General features: G+C 37.0%; 2 protein-coding genes and 1 pseudogene across 6 annotated transcripts; all 3 read left to right on the top strand.

The window, feature by feature from the left end:
- Window positions 1–3,327: 3,327 nt before the first annotated feature.
- LOC147863529 (uncharacterized) lies at window positions 3,328–4,180 on the top strand. Of its 3 annotated transcripts, none has more exons than XM_087320516.1 (2): window positions 3,329–3,602; window positions 3,696–4,180. In XM_087320516.1, exons 1-2 carry the CDS (start codon window positions 3,377–3,379, stop codon window positions 4,058–4,060), a joined length of 591 nt encoding a protein of 196 aa, XP_087176642.1. In that variant the 5' UTR covers window positions 3,329–3,376; the 3' UTR covers window positions 4,061–4,180. The 3 variants fall into 3 exon arrangements, with proteins under 3 accessions (XP_087176639.1, XP_087176642.1, XP_087176641.1); XM_087320515.1 differs by having other exon boundaries at window positions 3,329–3,668; window positions 3,723–4,180; XM_087320513.1 differs by having other exon boundaries at window positions 3,328–4,180.
- Window positions 4,181–6,411: 2,231 nt separating this feature from the next.
- On the top strand, window positions 6,412–10,786 carry LOC147863528 (long chain acyl-CoA synthetase 9, chloroplastic-like). Its single transcript, XM_087319265.1, has 11 exons — window positions 6,412–6,891; window positions 6,983–7,063; window positions 7,151–7,420; window positions 7,519–7,650; window positions 7,719–7,892; window positions 7,983–8,212; window positions 8,513–8,630; window positions 8,718–8,849; window positions 8,932–9,066; window positions 9,447–9,653; window positions 10,355–10,786. The coding sequence occupies exons 1-11, from the start codon at window positions 6,511–6,513 to the stop codon at window positions 10,517–10,519; spliced, it is 2,025 nt and encodes a 674-aa protein (XP_087175391.1). The 5' UTR covers window positions 6,412–6,510; the 3' UTR covers window positions 10,520–10,786.
- Window positions 10,787–13,775: 2,989 nt separating this feature from the next.
- On the top strand, window positions 13,776–16,440 carry LOC147863527 (exocyst complex component EXO70B1 pseudogene; annotated as a pseudogene). 2 transcript variants are annotated; one of them, XR_015529765.1, is made up of 2 exons: window positions 13,777–14,030; window positions 14,130–16,440. The product of XR_015529765.1 is annotated as an exocyst complex component EXO70B1 pseudogene, transcript variant X2 (transcript). The 2 variants fall into 2 exon arrangements; XR_015529764.1 differs by having other exon boundaries at window positions 13,776–16,440.
- The last annotated feature ends 7,257 nt before the right edge of the window (window positions 16,441–23,697 follow it).

The following is a 23,697-nucleotide window of genomic DNA, read 5'->3' as shown; positions in this document are numbered from 1 at the left end:
CTCTCTCCACGTCTAGATTGTTAGGTCAAGCCACATTGACATCTACTCTATTGTTCACGGCACATGTAATATTAGTATTAGATCGTTCCTAAACTTATTGTCGTCACTACGAATCACTAAAAGCAAATCTTACTTAACCACTTGTACACGTAGACTTGATTGAGACAAATCAACACCGCATTTAATCACATTAAACACTAAGGAAATTCAAGCAAGTAAAGTAAGTTGCTTCGATTACTATCACTAACCATAACCAATATATAAGTATTATATCCACGAGATCCTTTATAGCTATGATATCTGCAACATTATCAATCTTTACATTATTGTAAACACCTCGAGAATAGTTATACATAAAAGATAATTGATAAACGTGCAAGGTAGCCAAGTAGTATGTGTTGATGCTAAATGGTAAGCATGCACTTGATGCTAGGGGAAAACCATGCATAGGTCTAGGGATGTTATATTGTAATAATATACATATAGAAGTGATGAGTTTGTCGAACCATTCTAGCTCAATGTCAATTATTGACATAATCTTTTAGCTCTCATTCCTCTTGTCTAAAATTCTTTCCTAATTTTGTTCAACATTCATTTTTTATTCAACCCTTCACAAGTAGCATCAAATATGTATCTCATATCTCTAAAGAGAATACACCTAAGACAATTTTTCCAATCCATTTTGTTCAATTTTTAATTTTACCATTCCATTTTGTAAATATGCATCAACTACAATCTTCATGATGTTAATGAATGAATTGTTTGATCCAGTATTAGGTAAACTTCTTTCCAATTTTGAGGATTGTATTATAGTTTTCAACAAAAACCTAGTCATACATATATACATTTTGGAATTTTAAAGAGCCACACATTAGTGTCTTAGAAATTATCACATGCTTATGCCAAGAGCTCGTTGAATTTTTATTTTTATTTTTTTTTTCGAACAATGGTTTATATTATGTCTAAAGTGATTTAAATGATACATGGACACTTCCAAATATTCTTAACTTCAATGTATGTTTACCTTTTTCAACTGTTCTTAAGCTCCCACAGACATTCATAATCTTTAAGCCACATAATGTTCACAAAGAGGGTTATTTGGATCCTTCAAAGGTCTTTGTAATTCATTGTTGCGTGGCATTCAGTAAATTGTTGGAATTGAGTAAACTTGTAATTTGTAGGTCATCAAAGATTGTCGAATATTTAGGCTACATAATCTTCACAAAGAGGGCGATTTGGATCCGTCAAAGGTCTTTGTAATTCGTTGTTGCTTGGCATTAAGTAAATTGAAGGAATTGAGAAGTTTATTAAGGCTTTCTACAAATTCATTCAAAGATTTGCATCCCTATGCCTTCAAAAGATTTGTTGAAGTTCAATGTAGTAACTAGTTTGTATCTAGAATTTGTCATCTAGCACATGTGACATGACTAGAAGACCATAATAAATAGATGATCTTTTTACGAGCCACGAGGCCAAGCCCATGACGAGGCATGAATTTAGATTCTTTCAAATTTAAGACTTTTGATACTCTAATGTAAGCCACTAAGCCAACAACCTCAATATAATTAGATTTATGTTTTTTTTTCCAAAAGATATTGACCCATGCGTGATATTCGCCATCCGTAATATTCATAATATTCGAGAATACAAATTAGATATATATGAATATATTTGCCATCTGTAATTACCATACTCGAATAATTGAAACATTCTCGTATGTGAATGCACGTATGGTACATGTGGTTACCTGTATTCGTCTGCATTTGTATGTATTCGTGGGGTAGGCCCCACGAATGTGAATATGTCAATCTATGGATATATGTTGCAAAGGCTCCCCTTTAAATAGTAATGATATGTAGGGTGTTGGTGAGATGAACAATAATCTACCTTTTAGCCTAAACCATTAGATATTAACCTACCAAAGTATATAAATATGAGCCATTGTGTAGTATTCTATTTCCAATCTAATTGCATCTAATGGTTCATTAATTTTAAATAGGCTAAGATGTTAGCACTTGTTGATCCATGTATTTTAGTATTTTGCCAAATATTTCACAAACAATATTGTGGAGACATGAACCCTTGATAGTGGTCGAAAGTCAATAATGGACGAGAAGTTAAGATCATTCTTTATTCATTAGCAAATATATAAATTGAGAGACATTAGAGAGCATGCTAGATACATACCATTCATCCATATTCATAGCCATCGTACAAACTCTATCACATGTATTGATTTAAGTTCCCCGCATAATATCATTTAAGTAGTAATACATATGACATTGTATTGATTCAAATAGCATGCAACCTATTGCACACAACATATTACAATGCTAATAGAAAGAGACTCGTGGATTATTCAATGATATAATCAACTAATTATGCATAACTCATGGGCAAGTGTGGGTGGTACGGATGAGTAGTCAACGTGACATAAATGTATGGTCCAAAGTCTATACATATCCATCAAACGGAAGTCTTCATATTATATAATGCATACAAAATAAGTTAGAAAACAAGCAATATTATTGATAAACATTGGTAAGAGATACTCTCAATAGATGGACTCCTTGCATCGATATGCTACCTTACCAACAATTATTATAGCTTTTACACATCGTCTCCGGTAGTTGGTTGTAAAACACCAATAGGCACAACTATTGATATACATAGTTATCAAAGAAGAGGGTGATATAAAGCTAGAAGGTTGAACCATAAAGAGTGAAAAGAAACTTAAATTACCTTCTTTTCATTACTATAACAAACGTTAACTGTGCATGTGCCATGATTTAGATATGTTGGATGGAGTGGAATACATTGGTCATGCTTCCACGAGTTTTTGTTTTGAAAAAAATCACGCTTGAAAGTCCTCTAAGCTCACAATTTTTATGGAATGCTGATTTGACCACAAAAGTGAATTTCTCAAACACAAGTTCTCTAACCTCGATGTTATGCTTAGTAGCACAAACTTTTATGCTTTAAGTAATATGAGGATCGAGATGCTCAATGTTGAGAACAAGGTGGGGGAACCGCCAAAGATTAATAAGATATGCGCATTAATGTTGTTATTTGGTTTGTGATTTCATGGATTTCTTTAGTGTGAGAAAAGCCAAAGGGAAAGAAACAAAGAATGATTCGATTCATACTCGAGGAACAAATGCCAATGCAAATTGTGTGGTTGTGTAGCACCAACTTCATTTTTCTATAAGTTGGGCAGATGAAAGCACATGCACCTCCACATGGGATAGACGATTGAACATAATTAAAAAGATCCATGTCAATGTGTAAGTGTGGGGAGAGGGATGTATATAAAGGGCAATAAACTAGATGAATTTCGTAAGTGAGGTGTTGTGCCACACTACAAGAGGTACTCACCATGGGGAAACCAATGATGGCCAATATGTTGGGTTTGTGTGTCGTGATGGCATTGGCAATATCGAATTGTGTTTCAGCTTGTGGGGGTGGATGCCCTGGAACCCTACCCCTGGTGCCCGGTGATAGCGGTGGCAACAATAATGGGGGTAACCATGGTGGTGGTGGCAACAATAACGGGGGTAACCACGGTGGTGATGGCAACAATAATGGGGGTAACCATGGTGGTGGTGGCAACAATAATGGGGGTAACCACGGTGGTGATGGCAACAATAATGGGGGTAACAATGGTGGTGGTGGGGGTAACGGACACAATGGTGGAGGTGGGGGCAACGGAAACAATGGTGGAGGTGGGGGAAACGGAAACAATGGTGGTGGTGGGGGCAATGGAAACAATGGCGGTGGCGGTGGCGGTAGCAACGGTAACAATGGCGGTGGTGTGCGCACATGCCCCATCAACATAGTGAGTATTGGAGTTTGTAGCCCCTTGCTTAGTGGTTACCTTGCCCCACAGTGTTGCCCTCTTCTAGGGCTTCTCGGCGTTGACATTGAGGTGTGCCTTTGCTTGGCCCTAGATGTGAATGTCCTCGGCATTGTCAACATCCATGTCCCCAAGCTCGACATCATTGCCTCCATCATGACCACCTGTGGCTTCCCCCGCCCCACTCCTAACTTCATTTGCCCTTAGAAATGAGTTTGAGTCTTTAGGTTGAGTACTTAGAAATGATTTTGAGGCTTTTGCCAAGTGTTTGGTGATGATATATATATATTATAAAGCACTCTTATTTTGGAGAGCTTTTTTGCTTTAGTCTTGCATGTACTATGGGTACCAAAGTCAAGTCCTGCTTGTTACCTTTCTTTCAAATGGTTATGCTCTACATATAAGTTAAATTTGGAAGATGTTTTTATAGCTATATGGGAATACATAAATCTTTGCAAGGGATATGTATGGAAAAAGGTTTTATGACAAGTTACAACTGGGGTAAGCATGGACCACAAGTCTCACGTCACGCAATAAATGGCTTTGAAAATGTATGTATGTGCGTATGGATATTTTGTATTATGGATACATGTGTGCATTTGTAATAAAACAATTCTAGTCATAGAGTTCACCCTATCTAATCATGTAGAATGTCGACATTTTTCATAAAGGTTTGGATCACATGCCTTTCGTAAAACTAAAGAGTCTTAAAATTTCATGATGTTTACCACAACAATGTAAGCAAAACCATTAGCTAGGGTATCATCTTCTTTCTTACCACATTCACATGTTGTGCATCTTTTTTTCTCATTTGCCTCTTACCCATCTCTTTCCAACAACAAGAAAAGCCCAAAACTTCATGTGATGTGACCCTTTATTAAGAAAATGTATATAATTTATTAGATACGAGATGATGGATGGAAATTGACCTAGACATTTTCATTGGACACCAAATTTAAGAATGCATTCTATCGCAACAATATTACCTTATCAAATACTTTTATTTTATAAAAGCAACATTCATATGAGAAGTTCAAGGCAAGGCTTAAACTTGAACGATAAGTCAAGTTGCAACTTGAATTCAATAAAAAAGGTAGTGCATTGTATGAGTTACTGATTTTCTTAAAAAAATCATTGCCATTTTAGTGTTGGCATCATGCCAATCAGTAAGACAACTTACAAAACATAACCACGGAGAACAATTTGTAACGAGTTGTGCGCATGGAACTACCCCATTGAGCATACGAGTTGATGGGTGGACATATCAAAATTCGCTGACATTGGAGCCACGTTAGTTTCTTACAAACATAATCTATTACAAGATCGAGCATCTTTTTGTGAGTGAAATCAGAAAACCATTCACATTGAGGTCTTTTTGTTCATGCTAGAGCACCAAGCAAAGTCTCATTTTTATTTGTAAAAAAATCATATTTGGATTGAGAAGAGTCTGGGTGGGGGTACGAGACATAAGGTACAGAGAAAAAGTCAAAGTCCTTCGAACAACAAAAGTCGTCGGAAACAAAAGTCAAGTCCTGTGCCACGTGGCAACCCACTAGCACTACTGGCTGGAACTTGCAAAAGAAGAAGAGCCCACAAAACGCCAAAGAGAAGAAGACCAGTTTTCTTCTTCTTCTTCTTCTTTTGCATAGCTGCTTGCTCCTCTGTTTTTCTCTGCAAAGGTAAGCTCTCTCTCAATGTCTCTCCTGTTTATGCTTTTGTGTGTGTGTGTACGCATCATGTTTGGCTAATATATATGCTTATATGTTGATGACACTAGCTCCCATGGTTGCTGCTATATGCCATGTCCAATTGTTTGAGGCAAGGAAGATTTTTTTTTGTTTTCATTGAGAGCTACAAGGTGCATGGATTTTTCATTATATTGTTATGATGAATGATCCTAGTATAGCATGTTTTCCGTTTGGGATCTATTTCCATGTAAGCATGCTTAGATGTCTTATATGGCGCTATATATTGGGAAATCTCTGGTTTCTGCCTGCATATTTCCATTCCTTGCATTGTTTTTTTGGCTAATCACCACAACCATTTCCCTTCATTAGCATGTTTGGCAATGGCCAGGCATGGATTCCGAATGGTATTGGGTTTGTGGAATTCAAAAAAACATGATAGCATGGCGATCTCCCATGGAGATTTTCCAGATGTGGTCAGATACCTTCTGGCATTTGTGCCCTCTTTCAGGGTTGATGTTTGCAATGCAATATTCCAGTTTTTGACTTTTTAGCATCTTGCCGTTTCGTTCTCAATGCCACCAATTAGCCTTTCTTCAACGATCAAATTTTTCATAGCATTACTTGAGAGCTCCAATAAATAGATCTTCCACTCCCCATCTTTCACCTAACAAGATGAGGAGATTCTACCCTGATTTATTTTATTTTGCATCTTGCATTCTGTGTTCCATGCAAATATCGGAAATAGGTGATCTGGCATGTTCTTGACTTCTGTAATATACTAGCATGGACTTGGCTGACCATCAGGTACAGCTCTAACATAAAACAGACAGACAGACGGATAGAAAGACTAACAGACTTTCCTTGCAACAGGTTGAAAATTTGGGTATAGAAACTATTGGCCCTATTTTTTGGACGCAGTCTTCTATAGATAAATGAAAACTAAATCCGTAGAAAACAACAGTTGAGCTAATGATGACAGAAAGGGGTGTGGCAGTTGAGGTAGGGGGTGAGCCTGGTCTTACCAAAAGAAACCATCGTTACCCTAAGCTTCTGGAAACTCCATGGGAAGGTGCAGTTACGCTAGCTGCCCTTTTTGAGCAAGTTTGTGAAAGGCACAAAGCTCGACCTGCATTTGGGACGAGAAAACTCGTAAAGAAGGAGGCAGAGGTTGCTGCAGATGGCAGGTCTTTTGACAAGTTGACACTAGGGACTTATGACTGGATAACTTTCGAGGAAGCATTCAAGCAAGCATGTAACTTTGCATCTGGTTTGGTTGCACTTGGCCATGCTAAAGGTGAAAGGTGTGCCTTGTTTGCAGAGACAAGGGCAGATTGGTTCATTTCACTGCAGGTAATTATACCATATATTTAATATAAGAGTGTACAAGTACATGTTCTATTTTTATTTTGGGAATGGTGTTCATGTGTTTTCTTTTTTGAAGGGCTGTTTCCGCCAAAGTTTCACAGTAGTGACTGTTTATGCGTCACTGGGGGATGAAGCTCTTGTTCATTCCATCAATGAGGTGAGGTTTTTAAGACAGTGATAAAAGATAATAGCCATTATATTTCCTTAGGCTGTGGCAACTAATTGGTCACCTTTTTTTGAGCAGACAGAAGTATCAACAATTATTTGCGACCGCAAACAATATAACAAACTTGTTGCTGTAAGCAAAGAACTCAGTGCTGTCAAAAGAGTGGTAGTGATGGAGGATGCTGAGGATTCATCGGAGATTGTATGCCCTAGCTCAATGAATTGGACCGTTGCATCCTTAACCAAAGTTCAAGAGCTTGGAAAAGAGAAGCCTAGTCAAGCGAACCTACCAACATCCTCTGATGTTGCTGTTATCATGTATACAAGTGGCAGTACAGGTTTGCCAAAGGTAACGAGTCTCACTGTCACTTCTGAAAACAGAACTCTTGAATATTAAAGGTCAGCTATCCAAATTACATTTTCATACTTATTAACCTTATTCCATAGGGGGTGATGATGACGCATGGAAATATGGTAGCAACTGTGGCTGGTGTATCTGGCGTCGTTCCTAATATTGGCACAAGTGATCGATACTTGGCTTACTTGCCGCTAGCTCATGTTCTCGAGCTTGCTGCTGAAGTAATCCTCCTTTGATTTATTCAATCAATCTTCCCTGAAACTATATGCTAATGAAAAAATGTATGCAGTGTACGATTAATGGTGGAGGAGCAGGGATAGGTTATGGTTCACCCTTAACTTTGACTGATAATTCAAGTAAAGTCAAAAAGGGTACAAAAGGAGATGCATCAGAGCTCAAGCCAACTTTAATGACGGCAGTTCCTGCTATATTAGATCGCATTCGAGATGGAATTCGAAAGATGGTTGTAATGGCTATCCAAATGTATTCTTGGTTAGGAAGTGTTTATATACTTGCACGAGATACTTATGAATAAAGTCTAACACTTTTACAGGTTGAGACAAAGGGAGAGCTAACCAAGTCAATGTTCAACTTGGCATATAATCGAAGCTTACATGCAATAGAATCGAGCGGTAGTAGCTTTTGGACCCTAGAAAGAATGCTTTGGGACTCCCTAATATTTAAGAAGGTTCAGGCCATTCTTGGAGGTTCTCTGCGGCTTCTGTTGTCTGGAGGAGCTCCACTCTCTAGAGATACACAACGATTCATTAATATCTGTTTTGGGTACACACCAAAATGCTCCATTGTTTGTTGGGAAAACACCAAACACCCAGTGCTTGTTGAGTATTTTACCAGAATATCCCCAAGTTTTAAAAGGACATTCCTCTGTACCACAAAAAGTTTACAACTATTTACAGGGGTGTGGTATATTTTCAAAACTTACAGATATTCTAGTATGTGCCCAAAAAGTTATGTGTTGCTTCCCTGATTTGTTATAGCTACTAGATATTGTAGATGTTCCTTTTTTAAGCATCATGTTAAATCACGTAAAGAGAGATTACATGAAATCGGAAATGGTGATAGGGTACCTATCATTCAAGGGTATGGTCTTACTGAGACTTGTGCTGGGGCATCTTTTACGGAACTTGATGACATTTCAGTAGGCCGTGTTGGCCCACCTGTTCCACATTGCTATATTAAGGTAAATGTGAAATCAATTCCTTGAATGTATAGAAGGCTTCTAAAGAGACTCGAGAGATTTCATGCAAGACTCTGTGTTCCTTTGCAGTTGATCAACTGGGAGGAGGGAAATTACAAGATAACAGATAGCCCATTGCCAAGAGGGGAAATTGTTATTGGTGGACCTTCAGTGACTCTTGGTTATTTCAAGAATCAAGAGAAGACTAATGAAGTATTCAAGGTTATGCCTTGATATTTGTTACTGATTCTAAACTTTCTTTATCCAAATGAAGCCTAATGATTGTGTCTGTGGCATTTCTAAGGTGGATGAGACTGGCATGAGGTGGTTTTATACTGGAGATATTGGACAGTTTCATCCAGATGGGTGCCTGGAGATCATTGATAGGAAAAAGGACATCGTAAAGCTTCAGCATGGAGAATATGTGTCTCTAGGAAAGGTGAGAAAAGACAGTGGTTTTCAATCCGTGGGATATAGAAAGTGATTCCGTAAAGCAAACGTTTTTTAAGTTCTAGTTAAGTGTTAACTGCTATTCTAAGTATGCTTTGTTTTGGGAGAAATGTGTATGCTAATTGAGAGAGTGATGTTAAAGTCGAAGGATCAATGATTTTGCAGTGAACAACTCATTAACCCTATTTCTTTCAACTGGAACCCATGACCTTCTCACTATCAAATAGTTTTACCTTACCACACGATTATGGTTATACATTTAATTTATACTTTCTATTGGAGCTATAATATCAACCAACAATGCTTTCATATTGTGCTTTAGCATGTAATATCTTGTTATTGAAACATATGATGTTTTCTTGTACATAGGTGGAGTCGGTTCTTGTAGCTAGCCCATATATAGAGAATATCATGTTACATGCCGATCCATTCTGCAATTACTGTGTAGCTCTTGTGGTCGCATCGCAGGCAGAGATCGAGAATTGGGCACAAAAGGAGGGCATTGAGTATGCTGACTTCACAAGCTTGTGCTCTAAAGAGCAAACCGAAAAAGAAGTCATCAAATCTTTACAAAAGGTTCATTCTGCTGTCTTTATAAAAACATAAACTATATATGTTTGTTTTGTAATAGTCACATTATGTTGCTGGTGGGAAACATCAATGTCATGTGAAAACCCACAAACAATGATTACTATGAAATGACCGGTAAGTCATTATGTTGGGGCTTCAGCCTATAAACATTAGTAGGAAAGGGCATATTTTGAGACATAGCAAGAACCAGAAGGTTGCCCAAGTAGAAACCAAAAAGTCTATTATGATTGGAAGTAGGTTGACCAGCGTACACATGTACACAGTGCACACATACATGGACACTTGCATGTATATGTCCCAGTGTGGCTGATCCTCCGAAAAATCAGCTAAACATCTGTAGCTTGGTCAGCCTTTACAAAACCAACTACCATATACTATACAGGGTCATCATACATCTGGTGGATTCAAGTTCATGCTCTCTCCTGAGGTTACTCAGAGCCTTAGCTAGCACCATTTATGAACCAATACTCTTGGATGAAGTTATTTAGAAACCAGAAAGAATTAGGTATTGGCAGCGAGAGTTTGGATTTGCTTATTCTTGCATATATTTCTAATGGTCATCCGACAATCTATATCATTCTTTGAATCTTTTGGACATGTTATTGGTTGGTTGTATTGATTTTGCCTATCCACATCATTGGGAAGAAAGATTAAAAGATATTTGAACTCATGCTAAATGTATATAGGTCGCAAAGTTGGGAAAATTGGAGAAGTTCGAAATCCCTACAAAGATCAAGGTGCTCTCAGAGCCATGGACACCAGAATCAGGACTTGTCACTGCTGCCATGAAGTTGAAGCGGGAGGTCATACGAAAAGCCTTTGCTGATGAACTTACTCGTTTCTATTCTTGAGGAGTGTGATTAAGTGTGCATGTGTAGCTAGCTGGTTTGATTAATTCTGTTTTGCAGAAATTTGTTGAAATAAAAAAACAAAGCTGAGCTACACTCCCATTGCATTCATTGTTGCCAATTGCATAGACCCTATCAACCATTTTAAGGTGCAATGTGAAAAAAGGGGTATATTCTCATAAAAACATGTCAAATAGTTTACATGACCTGAATTTTAGACTTTCCTGTGAACAGCATAAATTAGTAGCAATGCATGAATTCTTTTAAGAATATTTTTCCTTTCAAAACTAAATATTTATAATAAGAATTTTGAAACCACAAAACTAGTGTCAGTTTTAAATTTCTAATCTGTGACATCTGATTGGAAAGAAAACGTAGGCTACATTTGAGAAAAATGAAAGAATTCTGATGAACTAATTGCAAAATACAATCTAAAAAACAGTTTTCTATTTTTTCATTTCAAATGCTTTTTAGTACCATCAATGATGATAAAATCCTCACAGCACAAAGTTTCTCCAAGTTGGTATACCAATCTATGCCCCCTTAGGCACATATGGGTGTTCTGCACTTAAGCATATTATAAGGAAACACATGAGCCACATGTATGTACAGCATTTGCACTTGCGAAGAAAATTGTCTCTTAACATTCTTTTTGGGTTCCATAGCCTTCTAAAGGCTTCAATATCCATTTATATTAATTCGTTCCTTATCTACTTTGAAAAAGAAAACATTACTAGTAACATTCTTTTTCGGTTCCAGAGGTGATGTTTTTAGCCTTTTAGACAGTGAGTTATCATCTTCATCATGGCCTTACAATAAACATTGGCCTGTTTTCAAAATCCATACTAAATAACAAATAAATTAGTTTTGATTGCTTGCTGATATTTGGGGTGTACTCAATACTTGAAATGCTATCCACCGAGGAGGAATATTTGGTGATATAAAACTCTCTATAATGGATATATAGATACATTATAACATTTAAAATTTAATTGCTTAAAACAATACACATGTTTCTATTTTGACTGGGTTTTATGGCTTATAACTTGGCCATGTGATATGCTTCTTTTAAAACATATGGGCATACCTTTATAGTTAGTTTGGGATCTAAATTGGGAGCAAAAAATAAATATATGTACACATTTTTCTGGTATTATCTATTTAACGAGAATACCAAGTGGATAGGTTGTCATGTTCATGCTTGTTTTTTCTCTAAAACTCATCTTGAGTACTAGTCTTACATCGGTGATGTGCGTGTTTTCATCGAGCAAAGCTCAAATTGTCAGCTTTTTCCTATTCATAAGAAGCATCTCCCTTGTAATGGTTATTTATTATTCACAATTGGGTTATTATTAGTAGTCCATGACTTCAAATTCAAGGCATTAAAGAAGCGCCATTTGTTAATTAAGAAATCAATGGCCAAATATACTTTATGTAGAGTATTTTAGTTGCAACAACTTACAATTAACATTAACATCAATAGCTCAATATAGAATTATCACAAGGCTCGTAATTTAGCTAGAATAAAAAGACACCAAGGAGAACATGTATTTCACTAGACCACATATGAATAATATATAACCCACATTCATGTGTTTTTTTTGTAATATCACGTAAATTTTCTGAAAAGTTGATTGTAAGGATTATGATGCATAACATATTACCGGAATTCAATTCAATCCTCTACAAGGATCCATACTTCAAAGAGTTTCTAGTATGTTGAAAACATAGCTTTGTATATTTTTTTAAATGAATGAAATGGGCATCCTTGATTGACATTGTGGAAGATGTATATATGTTTGACGTCGCATGATATATATATATATATATATATATATCACAGAGAGAAGGTGACTCGAGGCACAAGGAAAGAATTTCAACTTCCTAATCATGACTTCGCAATGGAACAAATGATCCACAAACTTCATGCAATAAGTGTGATGACAATTTGTGCAAAAATATGGAGATGGATCAATCAAATGTGGGTTCAAAGGACATGCCCGTCATAAAAAACTATTGCAAAGCGATTGTAGATAGAGAGATGCATTGCCAAAAGTTTGTTAGAGATATAAGTGAAGGGATCAATAATCGGTCATATGATAATAGAGTGTTCAATCTCACCCATTCACATTCATGTGACCATATTGAACATATCTAGCATAAATGAATGATGATGAGCAATTTATGATTGCAACTAAAAACACGTAAGTTCAATGAATGACAATGAATAATATGCTCGCAACTACTCAACTTAAAAGAAAATGAACAATTTATGCTTGCAACAAAGGATCTGACAAAGTTTAAACGGTGGCTAAACAAACGTACACAACAAAAGACATGGTAGTGGTAACAACAAGCACTAGAACCCAAATTTTAACATGTTACTCTTGTTGAAAGGCCATTTTTGTATTAATGTTTTAGCTAGAGATGTAAGTAGTTCAATTTTCATCGTCTACGTATTCACACAAACAAATGGCAACATTAGAATCATAGTCAAGTTTACGTTTATATTGAGAGTAAAACGGCTTTGGATGGATAAGGGAATGAAACCAAAAACAAGACATGTGATAATCATCGGTTAGCAGCAACACATATTCAAATCCAAAAAACATAGGGTTGGTTCATAATGTGAAGCATTAAATTCTATATAGAAGAACATACATTTATACAACCAATTATCATAGAAAAACGAAGTGAATGGGGCGGGGCGGTGGAGAGTTCACTTCAAAGATGACGCAACCATCGAGCATGTCCACGAGATAGAAGAAGGGAAAGGCTTTGAAATAACATTAAAGATTCGATTATTTCCCCAAAGTGCCTTGGTCAATCCCCCAAAAAGAGAAGAAGAATGCATGCAGCATGGGAAACATATAAGAATCGTATGGGCATTTGGGGAAATTACCGAGAAAACGGGTATTTCAGAGGTTGTTGCCTAAACTAGAATTGGCCAGTTAGGCAAGTGAGGGGGGAGATAAAGAGAAACTCGGCAGTGTTTCGGGGTTCTTCCGTGAAACAGATAAAAGAGAGCTCTGCTTGCTCCTAGCAACCGAGACACAACCCAAAATGCTTGCTTCTCAAACCTAATATCTAAGAAGAAGCTGCCCCTGAGTAGTAAGTTGTAACAATAAGCTAAGGAAGTATGTATGTAAGTGAATTGTGTGGTAGCATGTCTTCATTGTTACATACATACATACTTCATGTCATTTAATGTAAGTGTGAAATCATGTGTAACCTGTGAGTGAAGTCAGTGTGTGAGAGTGAGAGTGAGAGTGCTCTTCCTGTCTCTGTCTCTGTCTCTGTTTCTAGGGTTTCGAGCTGCCCCACAAGGTTACATACATACATACACACATCCTACACTCAGATCAATCAGAGCGCATTCCTCATTGCCTCATTGCCTCATTGATTATGAAGCTTTTGTGTCTGTTTCAAGGCCTGCTCAGATGAACCCTTCTCTTCCCCCCTCCCCTGTTCCAGATCGACCCTGTTTTCATCTCTGCTCAGATCCAATCCAAAGGTACTAGTATTTATTGAGTCTTTCATCGTTCATGAGTTTGTCGTATTTATTTCTATGGCAAAGAATGATGGTGACCAGCGGGTTCTCGCGACTGCCCAGCACATAGTGCGGACACTCGGGAAGAACGAGCAATTAACCGAAGATATGATCAGAATCTTGTCCACTTTCGACGACCGTTTCTCAAACATGACAGGGTTTAAAATCGAGAATCATGAATCTTCCATATCCTTGGCATTGAAAAAAATGGAAGAAACCCTCGGAAAAGCGGAAGAAATTATCATGAGATGGGAGAATAATGTATTGCAAAATGGTATGATGATATGGGATGTATTGAGTGATCCTCAAGAGGCTGATGCGTATGTAAAAATTGTAGATGAATTGTATTCATTGATGCGGAATCCATGGGCCAATAAAGAGTTGATGGCACGAGCTCAACACGCCCTTGAAATTGCTGCCCCTCGGCTTAAGGAAGAATTCCGATGCATGCTTGTTATGAACAGTGAGAGTGTTGATGCTGATTGGCTTATGTATTACACCCACCGTGGAAATCAAGAAGAAAAACGATTTGGAATCGTTGATTCTTCTTCTTCCGATGATGAGAACGAAGATGATGATGATGATGATGATGATATTCCAGTTGCACATCCGGTTAGCGAGTTCAATGCATCATTCGATCCGGTTCCACCAGAGAGAGTGAAAGATTTGAATACGATACTCCAATGCATGGCAAGGATCGGCGTAGTTCAACAATGTAGCAAAGTGTATGTGAATGTGAGGAAAACTATCTTAGAACAAAGCTTATATAGGCTCGGGCTTGAGCGTTCAAACCCAGAGCTTGTCCAGAGAATGAGTTGGGAGGTTCTGGAAGTGAAGATAAGGAAATGGATACAAGCCTTGAAAGTGGGTGTTAAAGTGATTTTTGCCGCGGAGAAGAGATTATGCGATATGGTCTTTGGTGGTTTGAGTGGTGAGGGAGAAGCGTCTTTCGAAGAGCTTGCTTCAGGTTCCTTTATGCAATTCCTGTTGTTCGGGAAGGTGGTGGCGACAACACGGAGGGCGCCAGAAAAGCTATTCAGAGTTTTAGATATGTATGAGGTGCTCAAGGAATTGCTTCCTGATATAAGTACATTTTTCCGCAGTGAAGGGGTCCGATCAGAGATAAAGGAAGTTCTTGGTAATCTAGGAGAAGCTGCCCGTGGAATCTTACATGAGTTTGAAATAGCAATCCAAAAGGATGCTGCCAAGACCCCTGTGCCAGGTGGTGCCTTTCATCCCCTCACTCGGTATGTCATGAACTATATCAAGTTTTTAATTGAATACACAGTGTCCTTAGATCAACTTCTTAGAGGTCGAAGAAGAGAAGTGCCGAGGTCCTTGGGTGTGGAAACATTCGGTCTCTCAGAGGGCCTAGTGGAAAACACTAGGAATGAATCAGAGAACTTATCACCTTTGGCTGTACAAATTATGTGGCTTATTGTACATTTGGAAAGAAACCTCGAAGGGAAGTCAAAACTTTATTTGGATAATGCCATGCCTTTCTTGTTTCTCATGAACAATGTGCATTACATTGTGCAGAAGGTGAAACAATCAGAATTAGCTGCTCTACTCAGGGATGGTTGGCTTCGGAAGCATTCGGCCCAAGTCCGTGTTTATGCGGAGAATTATGTGAGAACTGGCTGGCAAAAAGTGTTCTCGTATTTGAGGGATGATGGGATAACATCCAATGGAAGGTTGGCCAGTGGTATTTCAAGGTTTGCCATCAAAGATAGGCTCAAGAATTTTAACCTAACTTTTGAAGAAGTTTGTGGGGCTCAGAGTAGTGCAGTTGTGCCTGACCCACAACTTAGAGAAGAGTTGAGAATTGCCATCGCTGAGAGGCTTATTCCTGATTATCGTTCCTTCATCGGGCGTTTTGGGAATTTCTTAGAAACAGGAAGACAGCCCGAGAAGTACCTGAAATATTCCCCAGATGATTTGGAAAATTGTGTGATTGACTTGTTCGACAATCCTCGATGAAAGCACCGCTTCCAGATGTGAAATAGTGCATTGGTTCTACTTATGTTAGGTCTGAATACAAAAACATGAATGTTGAAGTTCTTACTATTTTATGCTCATACTATGATCTATGCAGTTTGTAGCCATATATACAATGTGATATATCTAGTTCTTGCCGTTTTTAAACTCACAACTATCTTTTGTATAAAACTAGTTATGGGTTGTTGATGCTCTTTGATGGAGCTGCAAGGGTTCTATATCCTCAAAGTTGTGTTCCGTGTTCTATATGAGAATGTTCTCTTGTTGAGCGTCGGAAGCATATTTGTAATATGGTGTAATGTCCAGTTTAGTGGCATTTTAGGAACCTGTCATTATTTTGTATGCAAAGAAATAGCTTACAGAATGATTCCTAATTCACCTTAAATCATGGCTAATGTTTGTGTTGTTTGTAAATAGCTTTTATGGATAATGGTAAAGAACTTTGGGCTTCAACCATGGAGATGGGGGTGACAATACTCTCTTGTAGAATCTCTTACCAGGATGTGATCTAATTCTGTGTTGGTTCTTGCTATTATATTTAATGCATTCAGAAACCTTGGAAAGTTTTGGGTATTATTGGCCATGATATAATGCATTAACTATGCAAAGACATTTGCTAGACACCAGGATTATTTAACTTCCCAGGGTGATATTTTCATTGAACTTGATGATCTGGAAGATAATTAGGTACAAACTATTGTACACATTTTTTGCTCTTCTCACTGTCACATTTTTCAATGTAATCATGAAAAACTAGGGCATTTTTTGCTCTTCTCACTTTTTTTTTTCGTAGAGATTGAAGACTTATCTTTTGTTGTGGTTTAGTAATCATGATAGATCGCAAGCTTAAAGTATCATATTCTATCATTTATCCTCTTGATACTATACCATATGGATTCTCCCTAGTTGTTTCATGCAAAAATTGCTGAAATTGAGTTCAAGTGTAGGAGTGAAGTTGCATGGTACTCATTATCTTGGTATTTGTTAGTTATCTTCTAGGTTGATCTGGGGATTACATACATATTGCAGTATACTCAATGGAGATGCAATTATATTTCAGAAGTCTACTTTTAATAACGATGCTGAAATGAATTCATCGTAGTTTTAATGTTCAAAAACCCCAACGGGAATTCAAACGTACTTTGACAAATTAAAATGCACATGCTATTCAGGGAATTCTTGGACTAAATGTAGTTTGCAAAATGATGAAACATAATGGAAGAGTATGTCAACATCTGTAAACATGGAGAAGCCTTCATTATCCTTTCCCTCTTCTTTTCATTTTCCCTCCATACTCGTGATCCCTTAATGTTCCCTCTAGTGAGACACAAAACAAGTTGAACCTAGTAGAGCAAAAATTCCACTTTCGTTGATTTTGTCAATATGATGACCCTATGACATTTGAGACTCAAAACTAGTTGAACGTAGTTGAGCCAAAATTCCACTTCCATTGATTTTGTCAATATGATAACCCTATGACATTTCCATGATTTCTTGTATGGTCACCAAAGAGGGTGATGTTGTGTTACTGCTAGTACTACTCATGGTCTATCCATAAGAAATCAGAACTTTTGAGCATCCATATTTGTCCACAAATGAGTTATTGTTGGTGAACATTCATAACTCTTCCACCCAAGCTAACTGTACTTGCACAAAAATAAATGCCCTTTGATATATTTCTCCATCAAAATATGCATTCCTCATCACAAAACTCTTGAACCACTTTTGGGATCTCACAAGCATTGCAATTACAAATGTAATTGTTGTAAGCCACATTCTTTATGTTGTGTGTCGTATCCTTGTCATAGTGTATATCATCCTCTTCCTACACAAATTCACCATGAAGATGTTGTGAAGTATGTGGTGCACACGCAAGGAACACATGTGGTCCCTTGGAAAGGATTGGTAGAAAGAGAGTCTAGTCACAAGTGAGTAGAAGACATTTGAGAAAAATAGTGTCTACCTAATCATCTATTGCCAAATATTCCGTTTATTTCATGCATGAGTTCTAAATAACTCCTTTTCAAACCATTCTCATGGATCATTTTTATAAATCTTTCTGGCAGTACATTGTTAAGGACCTTGAAGAACTTTGTTATGATTGTATTTTGCTCTCCTTTGTACTTTTTGTTTTTTTTTTCTTGGGATCGGCAATAGCTTGGCTCAAGCGTAAACCGGTTTTAAACGGCTTACCGGCTCGGCTCGGTTTAGGCTTGAACCTACCTAAACAATTTGAGCTCGGCTCGGCTTGGCTTGAGCCTTGCCAACCTGTTTATGTTATTTAAGAATTAGGGTTAGAAACTTAGAACTTAGAACTTAGAACTTGAAAGTTGACAGAGAGACAGGAAACCATAGACAACAAACTGTTGAGTGTGACAAGAGAGGGAGAGGGAGCATGAGAGGGGATTCGTGGATGTTAGCCCACAAATCATAGTAGTCTACAAAGAGGGGGTCGTGGAGGTGAGACTTGGAGTTGAATTTGGACTCATTGATGGTAAGGCCGAGGGGATGGGAATTATGAGGAGGAGAAGAGTACGAGGAAGTGGTAGCGGTAGCGGTGTTTTTTGGGTTTCTTCATTTTTTTTGTCCCAAACCACTTCACAACCCGGTTTAGCCTAAACTGGTTTAGGGATCATTTCGTTTCAGTTCAGGTTTTGAGAACCCCAAACAGTTTAGGCCTAACCGGTTTGGCTTGGATAAGGCCAAACAGGTTAAACCTAAACCAAATTGTTCCCATTTCCTACTTTTGAATATGATCATGCATTGCATTGTTTTGTCCTTGATGTTCATAGTACTAGTAGCTACAATACATTATGCAGGTGTTTAATGTTATATTTATTCAACAAAGGTTTTTAGCTTTTGTTTGAAAGAACCATGGACCAATTGCGTGAAATAAAATATTGGTCGATTTTGATAGTTTTTACGTGAAATAAAATATTTGTTGTATGGTACCTACTATTGCTTCCCCCATCGGTGTGTTGTCCCATGTAACTCTTTGATGAGAGTATATTATGAGAAATTTTAAACTTACATTAAGGTCTTTCATATAACTTGAGTAGAAGTTCCTAGCCCTTCAAATAGACTTCTATTTATACATTTGAAATATGCATGTGTACCAAGTGATAGATGAGTCTTAGGGTTTAGAAAGTTAGAAGTTAGAAGCGAATTCACCATGTATGTGAGCAAGTGGCATCCACATGTGAACATTATTCTATTAAGTTGATTGCAAAGTGAAAATATATGAGTACCTTTATCAATCCTAGAGGAAAAAATGTTTGTGACCAAGAGTTTACTAGTTTGATGTTTTTAATATCTCTGCAAGTGTATTCAAATGGTCAATTAAGGGGTATCACACAAAATGATGATAACATCACAATCATATGAAAACAACTCAGTTTCTTAATTAGTGGTAATTAGGAAGAATTTGGTACGCATTACTGCTTTTCTCATACATATCTTTCACATTGTGATCAGTGGTAGATCTCATTATTGGTGCGTTAATCTCGCCCACAACTACAAACAAATAGGGTTGATGAGACATAATAAGAGCATGAAATCATAATGATACTCAAGAATGTCCTTTTATCGCATGCCCTTGTCACATGAGATAGTGCATTTTATCACACACCGTTATCATTCACCAAAAGTCACTTGCTTAACTTGAAACAAGTTCTTGCATAATGACGCTTTCATATATTTTTTCGGAGAATGGATGTTGCAAATATACTTCAACGGTGTGCATGTCCATAGTTGTTTATGCGAGTTTTATGTAATTATGCAAGCTATGCGCCTACTCACAGTTTTGCACCAATTTCCTTGAATCTTGTGTGATGGTGGAAAGGTAGTTTGGGTGAATACCCATATAGCTAGTTGCTTCCAAGTGGCATTTGGATGCACAAGTTGGTATTAAATTCATAGTTCACTAGTTTTCTTTTGTGCACACAATGATAAAGTCCAAAGGTACATTAATATGCAAAAACCCAACTTTATATAAACAAGTCAAGTAATGGTAAAGCTTGTGACTTTATTGTTGTGGTTGGGGGTTCAACATTGAAGTAGAGCATTGGGCTCGATGTTAAGTTTAGATAAAAAAAACTCTTCACAATTTCAGTTTTCCATAACAATAGAATACTTGCAATGTAAGTGATCATATTGTCTTTATTTAATTGTGATACAAATGATATTGGTTCATTTAGGTTTAGTTTATGGTTAGCTTTACTCATATTGATTGGGCTTAAATCTACTTTTTCGAAGTTGCTTTAATGACTTGCTATACTTTTACAAAACATTAATCCAGTTTCCAAACACATGGATTGGTAAGTTTCCCTCACCAAACATAATCAATTGCATAATTGGCAAGTGCCATCGAACCCAAATATCCTCAAACTTCACAAAACTCTTCAATTTTATCAAAATGAAATTTAATCATCTATGATCATAGATCAACCCATTGTTAATTTTTTATTAACAAACAAAAGCATCTAAAATCTACAATTGTAAACATTCAACGTTTTGAATAAAAGTAAAAGAGTAATTGAGCATCACGAAACATATATGAGGTTACGAAATCTTGAATCTTCCCATCAAATCTAAACCCTTTGAGGTTCACCCAACCTAACTATCGTCTTTGAAAGTCTCCTCATTGGTGGTCCATCATTGGTGTCTCACATCGAAAGGATGTAAGTTAAGTCATATGAATGTGATGGTGGGGAAAGGAATGTATTACGAGTGAGTGACTCTACTCATCCTACGAAGAGAATCTCTATGGCTACTCTCTCTCTCTCTCTCTCTCTCTCAATCTCCACATTAAATGTTTCATAACTTGTGAGAGATTTGGGGATTCTCATTCACAAATTACATTACATATGTTTGCACGAAATTAAACTATCAAAGTTGGTAACCCCACCTTACAATGATTGCATAATATAGTAAGGGTTACTAAGACGTGAATCCATGCATAGATTTCAATCAAAATGTGGCTTATTAATTGCCACTACAAGAAAGAGAAATGTCATAGAGGCACAATGCAACTTGTGAGAGTTTTGGAGGCTCACACTTCACAAATTACATTACACGTGTTGCATGAAACAAAACTATCAAACTTGGTAGTCCTTACCTTACAATGGTTGCGTAATAAGTTAATGATTACTGAGTTGTAAATGTAGGCATAGATCTAAACCAAAATGTGGCTTATGACATACCACTACGAGAAAGAGAAATGTCATTCAGGCACAATGCAAGAAAGAGAATATATAGTGGATATGGAATATATGCACATTTAATTGTCTTTGAGTTATGTTGCATCATTGCATGCAAAGGGGATCCCTCAAAGGCTATGCACATTCACATTGTATACTTTGAAACTTGATAAAATGCAATTATATAATGTCACTTCAGTTAGAATATTTCAATTTTTGTAACGTTAATAAAAAGTTAATGAAAAGAATGAAGCTACCGTTGAAAGTTTGAACTTTGAAGAACTTGTACTAATATATAGAGATAGACAATGTTTGCCGAGCCTTTAAATTCAAACCCCAATGTAAACATTGATATGAGACCTTGCATTCAATTATGAAGCTTCAAAATTAAGCAGTCATATAAAAATTTATACTCGATCATGACGCGTCAAAATTGGAGTTTGGCAAGGAGTTTCCATGAAACATTGCATTCATGAAGTTTCAAAATTGAGAATGAGCCCCCAAATTTTTCTGATGTATGTAGATTGTCTATTTAAAAGGTAAATTGAGTTAGAAAACTAATTTAAGCATATGGAAGTGGCAAAAAGTTCCAGGTTTTCTATCAAATCTACTTTTACGGGTTTTGAAAAAATATATTTTGGACAATTGTACCCCTCTCATGATATGCCATGGAAATTTGCCTCGTAACTTATTTAAGCCAAGATAGAGTACATGAGAGGCAAGTGGGCTTACCTAAAGATATTACCTCGGGAAGAGTTGAAGAATTCACTACTAGGTGATGTCCAACGAATTAGAAGAAGATTGATACGTTGTCTTTGTAACCAAATAAGAGTGTTTCTCGTAACCATAAAACTAACATGGTCTGACTGATTCATTCAGAATATAGATATATACACATTGGGGCATGTTTGAGTGAATATGAAAGGGACCAACATGATATAATATCTTTGCACCAAGAAAACCTATAATGGAAGTTCATGCATGATATAATATCTTTGCCCAATATAACATGGATTTTAAAAGACACCACCACCATGATATAACATCTTTGCACCAAGAACACCTGTAATGGAAGTTCATGCATGAAAGAAATATAGTATAATTTAAATGTAAACTTTTACCAAAGCATTTGATATTAACAAAGTCACAGCATGCAACCACGATAGAAGAGCATATGTTGTGAACAATATGTACTTGATATGAGACTACTTCAAAGAGAAGATGAGACTACTTTAAACAATGGGCATTAGAGTGAAGCAAGCTGCCCTTTGTTTCTCGCCGAACTTGACTATACGAGTTCTCAATGTATAATGAAGACGGAGGAGGAAAGGTTGATTAAGTTAATCTAGGTAATGATTTCTATATTGCTCTATCTCAATGATGTTATGCTCATCTTGATGCGCAAAGGGGGACATCAAATGCAATTTGATGCTCATCAAGGGTAGAACCTAAAACCACTAAAGAAGTTAGGTAGGAACAAGTTATATCTAACATAACATTAACACACACCCAAGGAACATATGGGATTTTTGCATGAACTTATTAGGAAAAGAGGGAAGGTGGATTGAGAATTTCCCATGTGCAAATCAAGATTCTTCATATATAGGAAGCACCGGAGGAAACAAAAGAAGAGTTGAATGGTGTGCTAGCTTGGAGCAATAGATATATAGATAACAAGTTTAGCTCCCTATCTTGTGCACGAACTTATGAAGAAAAACCAGAAGGTGGATGGAGAATTGGTCACATGACAATGAAGAATATTGACATTAAAGGAAATCCACACAAATAGACAAGTCACACATATTTCCTAGCATTCACATCAACATGCAAAAATGTGTTGTCCATTGGACATCTCACTACGAATTTTATAGTGGAAGTATATATTAAAGACTCCTTATAGAAGTAGGGCAATAGAAAAAGAATTTATCATCGCAATGAGATATAAAGGCAGTATCTCTAAACTTTCATACCCTCCAATTTGTGAAAGGGAAATAGTTGTGACTTGGTGAAATAACGAAAAACGATACAGGTCAAAGTATAAACATGCTACAAAGGTTCCTCCTTGTTTTTAATATATCTCCCTAGACTTAAAACTTAAGCCTCTCTCCAAAGTGATCCCTTTATATGAACATAATAACATTGTACACACCGGACTGAAATATGCTCATATAAAGGGATCACTTTGGAGACGGTAGAAGATATTAGGGGCCTAGGGTTAGGAGACACCCATTCAGGACTCTTGAAAACCGAAAGTATAACTTGTTATGTTTTAGACATCTTCCTTCTCCTTGAGCTTCCTAATGGAACCTGTGTTCATAAGAGTTAAGGTTAATCGGAAGCTCGAGTGAGAAAGATATGGATGAAATGGTTATCTCGGAGTCTTCCAATTATTCCTATGTGCTCAATTGTGGTGTAATGAAAAACAATAGATATGC

Source organism: Azolla caroliniana, unplaced genomic scaffold, assembly GCF_043228905.1.
Source record: "Azolla caroliniana isolate FFs.n. ecotype wild unplaced genomic scaffold, voAzoCaro1.0.p SCAF_5, whole genome shotgun sequence".
Lineage (NCBI taxonomy): Eukaryota > Viridiplantae > Streptophyta > Polypodiopsida > Salviniales > Salviniaceae > Azolla > Azolla caroliniana.
The sequence above is the reverse complement of the archived record's forward strand: the minus strand, read 5'-3'. Positions and strand labels throughout refer to the sequence as shown.

What these genes read in the sequence shown, in the direction of transcription:
- LOC147863529 (XM_087320513.1), top strand. Translation starts at nt 3,377, where the DNA reads ATGGGGAAACCAATGATGGCCAATATGTTGGGTTTGTGTGTCGTGATG.
- LOC147863528 (XM_087319265.1), top strand. Translation starts at nt 6,511, where the DNA reads ATGATGACAGAAAGGGGTGTGGCAGTTGAGGTAGGGGGTGAGCCTGGT. An exon ending in GAGATGGAATTCGAAAGATG is followed by an intron (nt 7,893 to 7,982) that starts GTTGTAATGGCT and finishes ACACTTTTACAG; the next exon opens with GTTGAGACAAAGGGAGAGCT. An exon ending in AGACTAATGAAGTATTCAAG is followed by an intron (nt 8,850 to 8,931) that starts GTTATGCCTTGA and finishes GGCATTTCTAAG; the next exon opens with GTGGATGAGACTGGCATGAG.